We start from the raw sequence: 13,342 nt of genomic DNA on the forward strand, positions 1-13,342 counted from the left end.
TTCTGAAGTCCGCACAGGCTAATCAGGGACGACACTTTCCGCTTTCATGATTTTCTGTTTGAAGAAGTCTCATCTTAGCAAAAATCCAGTTTAGGCGGAAAGTGTCGTCCCTGATTAGCCTGTGCGGCCTGCACAGGCTAATCTAGACGACACTTTACACTCATGCATTAAGGAAGCTCTTGAACCTCGGGAACTCGGGTGTTGTGGTTGCGGGGGCCACGGGTGGGATGGTGGCGGGGGCCGCGGGTGGGTGGTTACGGGGGCCACAGGTGGGATGGTTGCGGGGGCCGCGGGTGGGTGGTTACGGGGGTCACGGGTGGGATGGTTGAGGAGGCCGCGGGTGGGTGGTTACGGGGGCCACGGGTGGGATGGTTGCGGGGCCGCCGGTGGGTGGTTACGGGGGCCACGGGTGGGTGATTACGGGGGCCTTGGATAGGGTGTTTGCCGGGGCCTTGGATCGGGTGGTTGCGTGGGCCTCGGGTGGGGCGGTTTCGGGGGCCGTGGGTAGGGTGGTTGCGGGGGCCTCGGGTGGTGTAGTTACTGGGGCCTTCGGTGGTGTAGTTGCGGGGGCCTCGGGTGGTGTTGTTGCGGGGGCCTCGGGTAGGTTGTTGCGGGGGCCTCGGATGGTGTAGTTGCGGGGGCCTCGGGTGGTGTTGTTGCGGGGGCCTCGGGTGGGTTGTTGCGGGGGCTTTGGGTGGGTTGTTGCGGGGGCCACGGGTAGGGTTGTTGCGGGGCCACGGGTAGGGTTGTGGCGGGGGCCTCGGGTGATGTAGTTGCTGGGGCCTTGGGTGGTGTAGTTGCGGGGGCCTCGGGTGTTGTAGTTGCGGGGGCCTTGGGTGGTGTTGTTGCGGGGGCCTCGGGTGGGTTGTTGCGGGGGCCTCGGGTGGTGTAGTTGCGGGGGGCCTCGGGTGGTGTTGTTGCGGGAGCCTCGGGTGATGTAGTTGCTGGGGCCTCGGGTGGTGTAATTGCGGGGGGCCTCAGGTGGTGTAATTGCGGGGGCCTCGGGTGGTGTTGTTGCGGGGGCCTCGGGTGGTGTAGTTGCGGGGGCCTCGGGTGGTGTAGTTGCGGGGGTCTCGGTTGGTGTAGTTGCTGGGGCCTCGGGTGGTACAGTTGCGGTGGCCTCGGGTGGTGTTGTTACGGGGCCTCGGATGGGTGCGGGGACCATGGGTGGGGTGGGTGCGGGGACCACGGGTGGGGTGGGTGCGGGACCACGGGTGGGGTGGGTGCGGGGACCATGGGTGGGGTGGGTGCGGGGACCACGGGTGGGGTAGGTGAGAGGACCATGGGTGGGGTGGTTGCGGGGGTCTTTGATGGGAAGGTTGCGGGGGCCTTGGATGGGGTGGTTGCGGGGGCCACGGGTGGTGTTGTTGCGCGGGCCTCAGGTGGGATGGTTGCGTGGGCCTCGGGTGGGGTGGTTGCGGGGGCCACGGTCGGCGTTGTTGCGGAGGCCTCGGGTGGGTGGTTGCGGGGGCCTTGGGTGGTGTAGTTGCGGGAGCCTTGGATGGGGTTGTTGCGAGGGTCTTGGTTGGGTTGATTGCCAGGGCCACGGATGTTAAAGTTGCGGGGCACTTGGATGGGAAGGTTGCGGGGGCCTCGGATGGAGTGGTTGCGGGGACCACGGGTGGGGTGGTTGCGAGGGCCATGGGTGGCCGGGATGGTTGCGGGGGTCTTGGGTCGGGTAGTTGCGGGGACCGCGGCTGGTTTGGTTGCGGGAGGGTTATGCCACGTTTTTGTTGAACGCGTTTTTTTCTATCTGTGTTTCCTACCAAAAAGCAGAAATGTACGATACATATTTTATTTGTACAGACAGATCAAAATTATTTTCATTCAAATTCAGATGTATTCTTAAATTAAACAAAAGCATGGTCTTTATGTTTCCGAATGACCATTTAGGAAGTTTTACGTCTTGATATTGCTTTAACAATCAAACAATTTACTAGCGTCATGTTAACTTCAATAAAAGAACTTCAGCATTTTATATAAAAAAAACTATGATTTGTGTATTAATTCGTAAGATCAGTAATTCGGCAAATCATTTCAAGACCAGAAAAAAATTGCATTATCGATATAAACTAATATAACATAACATAACATACCATTTATTAGGCATAAAACAGCATATTGCAAATTTATAGCCTATACACGGTATGTGTTTGTGAGAAAGCAAAGACATGGTACATGTATTTGAGAAGTACAACACAAAACGATGAATACGAATAGTTAGGTAAAACAAAAGAGAAAAAAAGACATGTCAAAATAATTCAAAGAATAGAATCAATAATAATACAATGATAATTGCTTTATCCAAATATATATACATTAAGCAAATGGAAACAATAATCATAGTTAATACGGTTAACTTATTATTACATCTGTTCTAATAAACATACTAAATTGAAGGCATATATTTTATATTACGTTACATTTGACCTTAGTTTTAGGGCAAAATAAACATATTTTGATAGGTTATTTAATACCTTTGTTGATTTTGATGACATTAGAATTTCGAATTTGTTCAATGTTGGCCAATGACGAAAGTACGGATTTAGGTATTGTTGTCTATATATATATATATATATAGGGGGCATACTAATAAAAAGTGGAATTCGCTTTCTATAGCATTCATATTACAGTAAATACACGTCCTATTTTCTTTTGGTATGTTTTCATGACGACCTTTTTCTATCGCTATATTATGTGCAGAGATTCTGAATTGTGTAAGTGATATTCTAAATTTAATATAATATATATTGGTTAATCATTACGTCAGCAACCTCGGTTGAATACTTATTCTGTACTCAGTCGTCGCTTACGATACTGACATCAGTAGTGCCGCTTCAGAGAGTATTAGCCCATTTATGCCTTGTGGACTCTCCCATCCTGCTAAATTGGATCAATTTATTTCGAAAATTAGGGATGTCTAGTATATTTATTTCTATATTTAAAATATTTCTTACATAAATTCCTTTAAACAAACAGCGCAGAATCAGATAAGACGCCGCATTATGTTTGCCAAGGCCTTTTTTCTAGACGTTAGGCATAAATGGGTTAAATTTAGACAAGTATTGTTTTTCCTTTTAATAGTATGGCAACAAAACAGTGTAAGCCCCTGAAAGCGAAACTGAAGAATACACCAAATGAGTTACCCCCAAATCAGTGTTTTGGGATACAATATTTAGCGTGGAAATACAATAACTTATGGTATAAGTAATCGTAATGTTAGTAGTAGAAGCAGTAGTAGAAATAATAGTAGAATCACTATTAATAGTAGTATCAAAAATAATCGTCCTATTTAAGTTGTTGTTGTTGCTGTTTGAGTAGAAATAGTCGTACTACACAAGTCGTTGTTGTTGTTGTTTCTTGAGTAGAAATAGTCGTTCTATGTAAGTTATTGTTGTTGCTGTTTGAGTAGAAATAGTCGTCCTACATAAGTCGTTGTTGTTGTTGCTACTTGAGTAGAAATGTTCGTTTCACATAATTCGTTGTTGTTGTTGCTGCTTGAGTAGAAATTGTCGTACTACATAAGTCGTTGTTGTTGTTGTTTCTTGAGTAGAAATAGTCGTTCAATGTAAGTTGCTGTTGTTGCTGCTTGAGTAGAAACAGTCGTCCTACATAAGTCGTTGTTGTTGCTGCTTGATTAGAAATATTCGTCCTACATAAGTCGTTGTTGCTGTTTGAGTAGAAATAGTCGTCGTATATATAAGTCGTTGTTGTTGTTGTTGTTTCTTGAATAGAAATAGTCGTTCGGTTTAAGTTGTTGTTGTTGCTGTTTGAGTAGAAATAGTCGCCGTATATATAAGTCGTTGTAGTTGTTGTTTCTTGAGTAGAAATAGTCATTCAATGTAAGTTGTTGTTGTTGCTGTTTGAGTATAAGTATCAGCGCTGGTCAATCAGTATTATAAATAATCCGGATAATGATATAGTATATTCAGAACTATAAATCAATAGGTTGTAAATCTTTTCTAGAATATTATACGTAGCATATTAAAAGTATTTCGTTTCATTTTCAGCCTGAAAGTCATTCAGTTAGCCACACTCATCCACGGTCTTCCTTGTCTCGTTAGGTAATTTATTTTGTCATGAAACTTAAGACTGGAATCAAAGTAGTCGCTAAGGAGAGTATTAAATTTATTTCCTTTCTATAAAATAAAAATAAAACCTGTCTCATTGAAACAAATAAATTAGCCTTTCCGCCACCATAAACATGAAGTAATTCTGTTTACGTGTGAAATTGTGATTTTTACGGCTTTTTCTCTTTTGAGTAATTAGAGGTAATTTTCGGTGATTGTTTTAAAAGACCATTGGTTCACCTCGTAGTACCACTTTATGCACGAAATTACTGCGACACGCGAGTTTTGAATTGTATTTCCTGTCCGAAAATTACTTTTTAGTCTATTTATGATTCGAAACACGTGTCGATTCATTTTCGCAATGATGCGAGTGCGCTTTCGGCTATTACAGCAGACTTACATAAGAAAGACGGGCGTTGTTCAAATTTATGAAAATAACTTTTTCCACGGTATTTCATTACTGGACACGTGCTCATTTTCTTTTCTCAGTATCATAAATGCCAACGGCGTATTGCGTCTGTGATTGAAACATTAACCACCCCTCGCTATTTTTAGCATCTTTTTATAGTTTCTATTATTTGATGAATCGCAATAAGTTGATATTTTTATATCTTAAATTTAAACCCGTATTTGTTTACTTTGATTTGTAACATTTTTCATATTTTCACATAATGCTGTCATATATAGGCGGTACGTATTGTAAAACTTAGAAACAATTTTCCGGTGCCAAGAACCCATTCTTCTTTTCTGTGAATAATTTATTTTAAACATGAATCGGTGAAAGGGTATTAGGTCAGATATGAATCGCTGGTAAGGTGGTGTATACAGTATACAAACCTGCACATATTTTTTTATTATTATAATAATACACTAAATCCATTTCACATAGTATACCATTATAAACAAGCCAAACTTAATAATTTTTTTTTCGTGCCTATCCGTTCGAGTGTGCAAGCCTAGTTCCAATTTAAAATTGAAAATGTATTCTACCTTAACTTTAGAAACAATAAGTCATGTTACTTCTAAGAAAATGCATCTCGTCCGAATTGAGACAATCTCAGAAGAAAATCTGATTTCGACAAAAGAACATCATTTAACGTTCAGAAATTTTCATCTCATAACGTAGTACCCAATTGATTGAACCAAAATTTTTCAGAAACACAGATGACAAGAACACATAAAATGAAAGTGTATGTATGTTATCGCTAAATCGTGTTTTATTCGTAATTATAACGGAAGATGAAATGAATAAATATTGTTCACGAATGCATGTACGTGTGTCTGCATTTTAGAACACGCGTTCACCTATTCCCTGCAGATACACTCTTGCAGCAGTGTGTTAATGTCTTACTTGGGCCATAATTCACGTGTGCATATGCTCAAACGATCTTGCGGTCACCATCAGGCGTCATCATTTGAGTCGCGTTCTGAGAAAACGGAGCTTAATGCATTTGCATTAAGTGTCATCCCATATAAGCCCAAACAAACGCTATGTACAGCGCAAAGGTATAATGCCGAGAGCATTGCATTCACCTTCATGACGTCGCGATTACAGGTAACAAATGCATATATGAGCCATGCTCTGTTAAACAGGGGTTTGATACATGTGCTTAAAGTGTCGTCCCAGATTAGCCTGTGCAATCAGGGACGACACTTTTCGCCTTAACTGGATTTTCGTGTAGAAGAGACTTCCTTCAAACGAAAAATACCATAAAAACGGAAAGTGTCGTCCCTGATTAGCCTGTGCGGACTGCAATATCCTAAGTATTCAAAGCGGCAAAGCCTTCAGGACCACATTTTCTCGAACAATACTTGGGCTTGGTTGAAGAAAAACGTAATTGATTTGTATTACCATTTTAAAGCGGATGTTGTGGGTATTTTTATGTCCCGCACCACTATAGTGGGGGACATATTGTTTTTGCCCTGTCTGTTGGTTGGTTTGTTTGTTGGTTGGTTGGTTTGTGTGTTTGTTTGTGCAAACTTTAACATTTGCAATAACTTTTGCAATATTGAAGATATCAACTTCATATTTGACATGCATGTGTATCTCATAGAGCTGCACATTTTGAGTGGTGAAAGGTCAAGGTCAAGTCATCCTTCAAGGTCAAAGGTCAAATATATGGGTCAAAATCGCTAATTTAATGTACACTTTTGCAATATTGAAGATAGCAACTTGATATTTGGTATGCATGTGTATCTCATGGAGCTGCACATTGTGAGTGGTGTAAGGTCAATGTCAAGGTCATCCTTCAAGGTCAAAGGTCAAATATATGGGGACATAGTGTTTCACAAACACATCGCTTGTTTGAATAGTATTTTTGTTGTTTATTATATGTAATAATAAACTGGAAAGATGGGTATATGAATATTTATTTGCACACTGGTTTCGAAATAGTCAGGGCAAATAATTATACTGTACGATTTCACATCAGTAGAGGAGGTGAACATTCCAAAATTAAGCGATTTTGATGACTATATTTATCGATGGACTTAAAATAAGACTCGCAGTGTGGTTCCGTAAGTGTTACCAATGACGTCATATTAGCAGCGGTTATTTTATCACAAGTGGCTATGCAATCATTTAATTTTTTGTATTATAATTTAAAGATAAAGAGTCGGCAATACATATAAATAAACACGTTACTTCAACTTTGAAACCTCAAATGACTTATTGAACACACTCTTGTTATTTTATTGAACACCTTATCCACTTAACATTATAATGCCTCTATAACAAATCCCATCTGTCACAATGCTCAATTGTTTTAAACCTGTATGATTAACTGATATGCGAGAACAAATGCATTTAAGTGTGCGTATACAGCGCGTCTGGTTAGTATGATGACCAATATGCAATACAGAGTGAACTAGCAGAGTGCATAAATCTCGTTTGTCTTTGGCCTCTCCTTCTGCAGACCATGTTGATTGGTCAGCGTAGAGCGAATCCAATGGCATACAGTACGTATCAGAAAGACGACGCAGAAATCCCGTGTTGGACCCTAAATCTTTCATTTAGGCTTTTGTCCCAGGGTGCCGAATCGACGGGGTTTTCAGCGAGTTACACACGGGCTAGACAGAATGTAAACACACCGTTAAGAACTTTATTTTTGCAAATATCTCAAGTTATTGAAATACATTTTCAAAAGTCTTTAGTGCATAGAAGACAGTCTTTCTTGCAGCTTGTGCCGATATCTTAAGGTATAAGAATATATCCTTGAATACGTCTGAAATCGGTGACGGTGACAAATCGGTGGCATAGTCGTGCAGTATACATGGAATTTTTTAATAAGAACACAGGCTTATTAAATAAAGTAATTCTTATGTTTTTCACAATGCCATAAGCAGCATAAAAAGCTCTCTTTTATGCGCTAGCTGAAATTCTTAAGAAAATTTGTTTTACAAAGTTATTTGGAAAAAAGTACTTACCGGTGAGTAACATCCAATAACGTTTAATTGGGAAAAACCCAGCAAAGTCACGTGATCCTGCTACCTGGTCCAGCATGAGACGTATAACGCAGCCAAAAGACTGGCCTGTAAGTGGACACTGAGCATATGATAAACAATCAAGAAATGGCATTGAGTCAATCCATACATTAGTTGTGTATGTTTACCATATTCAAATATCATGATTGATCTTCGGTTTAGTTGTTGTAACTGTAGCAGCAAATTTAAATATGCATACATGTTTTGGCGTTGTTCTTGAAACGATCGTAGAAAACTAAATTGCAATCGTCGTGGTAGCGAGTTCATCTTTAGGCGTACCTAGAGTCAAAAACAATAGACATCACATTTATTTAAGACGCTTGTTCGCAAATTTTGACATTTGTTAAATAATTGATTTAATGGCATTTATTTGAGGGAAAACTCTCATGATTTTAATAGTTTTAATTAATCATAATAACAAGAAACAAATACAAAAAAATTGTGTCTGACTTGAGGTTCAACCCGGGACCAATAAATTCAAAATATATTTCTCTATGCAGGCTTATACATTGGTAAGGTCGTTTACACGGCATCTCTCTAATAAACGTATTTGCAAATTTATGAACGAAAAGCGTGAAAGTAACATAGATACTAAAAATCAACGTTTATTTCGTACAAGATTGCGAAAAAAAAAAACGTTATCACATAAAAAATCGATGTTGCTTATTGCCAAAATGTCAACCCTAGATGTGGTATGGTAACATAGATTTAAACAGATACAAAGTGCTCCTTTTAATAATTGTGTGTGGAGTACTTTATTCCATTTAAATCCCCGCTACGATAACTATTCATACGACACACGAACACTTACACTAATCAACGAATATTTCGAACACGATTTCTAAAAAAAAGTACAATCTATACATTCTATTTTATTGTATGGCATTTATTTTCGAAAAATGGCATTTTTCAAAACTGTTAACAAATTCCTTTTTGACATAGACTTATTTTGGTCTTTATAACCTTTCGCTACTTTGTGCATTATCACAATCAGTGATAAATTAGCGTTCAAGTAATGAAACAACTGCTCTACACTACTGTTAATTGCAGCTGCATAAATATGTCGTAGTTAACTGTATAATGCCCTCTGTGAATTACCGTATATACATGTAAACTAAGTAGGTATGCCTTTCCTCTCATTATACGTTACTATTATAACGAGTAAACAATCAATGGGAGGGAACTGTATTTTCGAAACTAGTTTTTAAATTTAGAGTTACTTTTCCTTAGGCAGTTAGTGGTCTAAGGGAGGCAATTAATAGACAATAGAAAAATAACTCCTCGTGGATTTTGATCAATGGCTGGTAAAAATGCTTTCATGTAAAACACACCAAAGATAAATTAAGTTTCAAAACTCTTAACAAAAATCCAACTATGTGAACTGATCTCATCAGGACAATTTTCAACAGATGTTCGTTCGCCTCCGGAGTTTTTAATTGGAATACATGACTTACAAAGTGTTAAGTAGATATTATCTGATAAATATGTATTTGAAAGAGCAGTTGTGGAAACGTAAATAACCTTTCCGCAGACGTTTATGACATCTTAATATGTATCTTATATCAGTAACGCTCTTAAAGCATTCGTGAAGCATTTGAAACAGCATGGAAAAGCGTAGATTTATGATGCATAATAATCTATCTATTACATTCTCAATTAACAAATAATACCAGTAAAACACCAAGGAATGTCGATAAAAAAAATTCTATAAGTTCGGGGCTCTCTTCCACATTATCAAAATCAGTCGAAAAATGCGAAAAATGTTAATTGTTCGGCTACAGATAAATACGCTACTTCAACCATCTTCCAAAGGTCACACTGACATTCATAAACATAGACTTACTATATTCTACATGCCTTGCTGTGCCATGAAAGTATATAAACCACACGTTCAAAAGTGTTGCCTTATAAAACATACATGCTTGTACATTTGTATATGCTTTTGTGTTCAAAATGAGTAGCAGAAATTCGAAATCTACCAATAAGCAACACTTTTGCAATAAACTGATACGATATGGGGTCGGAGGTGGGGTGGGATATTAGCAGCAAAGATCCGATCCTGCTTTATTAAGAAAATATTACAACAAAACACGCACGAGTAACATTTTATTTTTCACTGTGTGAAAGTGCACATTAATTAAATTAAAATTTAAATTAAATTAAATTAGTTCTATGTTATATTATAATATATTTTAAGATAACAGTTAAAGATGTTTCAGGACTTGTGCAAATCAATATTTCGAATGTTATTCGTCATAAACAAAATTTAACACATTTGTTTCATGTGACCTGTGCTACCGTTAATTGCATAAACCATATGATATTTTAATTATTGTGTCTTGTTTTTTTATTTATACAAATATTTTTATGTTTTGGCTTAATACGTGTTTTGTTATGATGACATCACTTTAACCCATTCATGCCTAGCGTCCTGAAAAAAGGACATTGCAAATAGCGTAGACCCAGATGAGACGTCGCATAATGCGGCGTCTCATCTGGGTCTGCGCTGTTTGCTTAAATAAATTTCTTAATGAAATGCTAAATATAGAAAAAAATATTCTTGACACCCCTAATTTTGGAAATAAATTGATCCTATTTAGAAGAATGGGAGAGTCCACTGGGCATAAATGGGTTAAAACAATGAGACTGGAACATACTCTAGATAGTTGTTCGACACGTTATCTATGAGATAAACAAACACATACTTTACGAATAGCAGCTCGTTGTCTTTCTTAGCTTTGCGAGAAGACTTACCTTTCTGCCGTGTGACCATTGTTAGTTTTATTTTGTATTTGATACGTTCTGGCACGACTTTTAAACAAGTTTATTTCACATGAACTTCTCGACCTGATGACCAAGAATGAAAACAAATATAATCTGATGTGCATTTAAGGGTATGATGCATGCGTTATTTATTGACGTCAACATATTTAAACGTGTTTAACGTATTAGTTTGCGATTCGGTTCGATGCAAAGAGGATTTTCCGGAGGAATGCAAATAGTTAATATTATGACCTTGTTTATCGGGTTTATGCAGCAATTCAAACAGTAATTAAATAACAGAAAAACAGTTGTAACGATATGCAATTAAATTATGTAGTTATATTCGAGAAAGCTCTTTGCGGAAGTCCTTCCTTGTAAACGTGTTTTTTGTGAGTAAAACTATATCGACAAAGGACATTCACATGTTTTTCCATCTCGGAGCATGGGACAAAAGGCGTAAATGGTATTCTTGACCCAAAAACATAAATCATAAAACAGTTGATATATTTATTGTATCCATCATATTTATACTATCTCCAGCGAAATCGCAATTTTCTCCTAAGTACATCAATTATAAAATCTCATTAATTATTCGCGAAGATATTCGGATTCCCTCGCACCTGGGCTCGACTTTTCTAAACCACAAACTCAGAGATTTGTATCGCATGATGTATGTGTACATACATTACTCTAGGCCAACTTATTCTCACAATTTTGAAAGTTATTCGTTTTATACGTCGATTCACATTATGGTATGTACATGTAAGTGTGCCGGCCCCTGGCAAAATTGACATAGCGGTAACGTTTTTTCCAAAGTATTTAATGTATAGTGTCGATCGTACCTACGGTAAATACAATTAACATGCATATAAGGCGTTGTATAAAGGCGGAGCATATAAAATAAGTAGATGTAAAGTAAAGTTTTCTTTCAAGGGACCTTTTCACGTTTTGGAAAATTGACAAAATTAAAAAAATATTGTTTCAGATCCGCACATTTTCGTTGTAGTTATGATATTTGTGAGCAAAGAGTAATACTGAACATTAACCATGCTTTAAAATATACAGTATTATGTATCTTTTGACGTTTCAAAACCATGCTTTAAAATATACAGTATTATGTATCTTTTGACGTTTCAAAATCCTGAAAATGATAAGATTGAATAATTTGGAGAGTCTGTTGTTGTCGTTATATTTGTGACACTACGAGGATTGCTTATATAAAGTATAAAATACACCATGCATTGTATGAGCACGGATGGCCGAGTGGTCTAAGCGTTAGACTTTTTTCTCCAAGGGGTCAGTGGTTCGAGCCCAGTTTAGGGTTGCCTATTTTGTTTTTAATTCTATTTTTTTACTGGAGCTTTTTAGATCCAATGTTAACATTTATTAATATAAAGCATTTAATGACAAACTTCAATACATGCCAAAAAATCTGTGAAAAGGCACCCTTTAAATGAACCAAATGACATGACAAGAACATACCCGGTAGGCATCGTCTATCGAGACCAGTAGCCCTCACTGCGACGAGCACACTCGCCAGTGAGTGACCAGCAGTCCTCGAAGCGTTGACAACACTGACCACATCAAAGTGACCACTGACCACATACCTGACGGTGGCCCAAGGATATTCTATATAGGTATCAAAGTGGTCCCCAGTGGTCATCATAGGTTATCGCGGCGAGAAATGCCGTTAAAATGTAATTATTTATGACTAGAATAAGAAGAAATCCGCCGTACTCACTGACCTTTGTGCTCTATTATTATGTTCAAACACTCCATTATAGCGTTAAAATATTAGTGCATTTTATTAAAACACTATGTCATTATGTTTCTACATTCGTGTACTATGTTTATACATTATGGTATTATGTTTATTCATTCTCTTAGAATGATTAAGCATTATTGAACAACATGGCATGATAAGGGAAAACTAAATTTGTTTCTTTTTACGAAGTGAAATGCAATTTTCATTACTAAAAGACTCACATTTTATATTATACAACGAATAAATATGGATCAAATTATTTGATAAAAAAAAATAGTTTAACACCAAATTTAATTAATTTAACTAATTTTATTGGTGAATATAACACCAGCAAGTCGCGTTTTAAATGAAAAAGTATGATTATAACTTTTCATATTCTATGGAAACAACGCATTTTGTAATAAAAGTAATTGCAACCTCTTTCCAAAATTTTCATATTTAGCTTAATAGTCTCCCATTCTCTTTCACATGCACTAAAACCCTTACTGACAAGAAGATAGCAGCATTAATGGCGTAATAATTCTTCAGAAACCACGGGCGCCTTTGGTACTCTAGGCCTTATTGCCCATGTTATGGATTTGCGAAGGATTTCATTAACGTTTTTAAAATATACGTTATGTATCTTATAATCTTTAACAATAATTTCGCACATGAAACCAATTGTTTGTGATAACTATCAGTGCGCTCATGATCCGGTATAATATGTTAAGAACGAGTTTGTATTGTGAGACGGCTTCTTTAACCATGCCAGCTTGGCCCACAAATCTGCTTTATTTTCTGCAGGTATAATTAACTTAAAACCGTCATGAATAAAGCAAACCTGCGCAATTTCGAGATTATTTGGCCCAATTTTTTAAGGGTGCAAAACTGTCGAGACGTGCCAATGGCACAGCGGAAATTGGTCATCAAAGAAGAATAAATATTGTGCAGATGTCGTGACATGCTGAGTATAAAACACTTTCTGTGGCTTATCAACTTTGATGATTAATTAAGTTCGCAACCAGCAGCCTAAGAGTCTATAAATAGCGCTCGGATCCGAGTATAACATCCAGAGTGGATACTTGGAATAGTGGTAACACCAGGTATCACGGGTCACAGTTTCGATCCCCCGCTCAGTCGTTAAACCGATGTGCAATCTGCTTAATTAACCCATTTATGCCTAGCGTCTAGAAAAAAATGGCCTTGGCAAACAGCGTAAACCCAGATTAGACGCCGCAACATTCAATATTCAATATATATAATATTGAATATTGAATGTTGC

The 13,342-nt window shown here is 38.1% G+C and overlaps 1 protein-coding gene across 1 annotated transcript; it reads right to left on the bottom strand.

Annotated features, from left to right (window-relative positions):
* Nucleotides 1–394: 394 nt before the first annotated feature.
* Nucleotides 395–11,979, bottom strand: LOC127859599 (proteoglycan 4-like). The gene is made up of 4 exons (XM_052397098.1): nt 11,799–11,979; nt 7,497–7,601; nt 1,144–1,697; nt 395–1,096 (listed from the first exon to the last, which is right to left on the bottom strand). The coding sequence occupies exons 1-4, from the start codon at nt 11,977–11,979 to the stop codon at nt 395–397; spliced, it is 1,542 nt and encodes a 513-aa protein (XP_052253058.1).
* Between the last annotated feature and the right edge of the window lie 1,363 nt (nt 11,980–13,342).

The sequence above is a fragment of the Dreissena polymorpha genome, chromosome 15 (assembly GCF_020536995.1).
Source record: "Dreissena polymorpha isolate Duluth1 chromosome 15, UMN_Dpol_1.0, whole genome shotgun sequence".
In the NCBI taxonomy this organism is placed as follows: domain Eukaryota; kingdom Metazoa; phylum Mollusca; class Bivalvia; order Myida; family Dreissenidae; genus Dreissena; species Dreissena polymorpha.

Excerpts from the sequence above, each read along its gene's own strand:
- LOC127859599 (XM_052397098.1), bottom strand. The coding sequence starts at position 11,979 with ATGACCACTGGGGACCACTTTGATACCTATATAGAATATCCTTGGGCC. Across the intron at positions 1,698-7,496 it reads TTATTGGATGTTACTCACCG|CCGCGGTCCCCGCAACTACC; the intron begins GTAAGTACTTTT and ends CAACCAAACCAG. Across the intron at positions 1,097-1,143 it reads GGTCCCCGCACCCATCCGAG|GCCCCAGCAACTACACCAAC; the intron begins GCCCCGTAACAA and ends GTACCACCCGAG.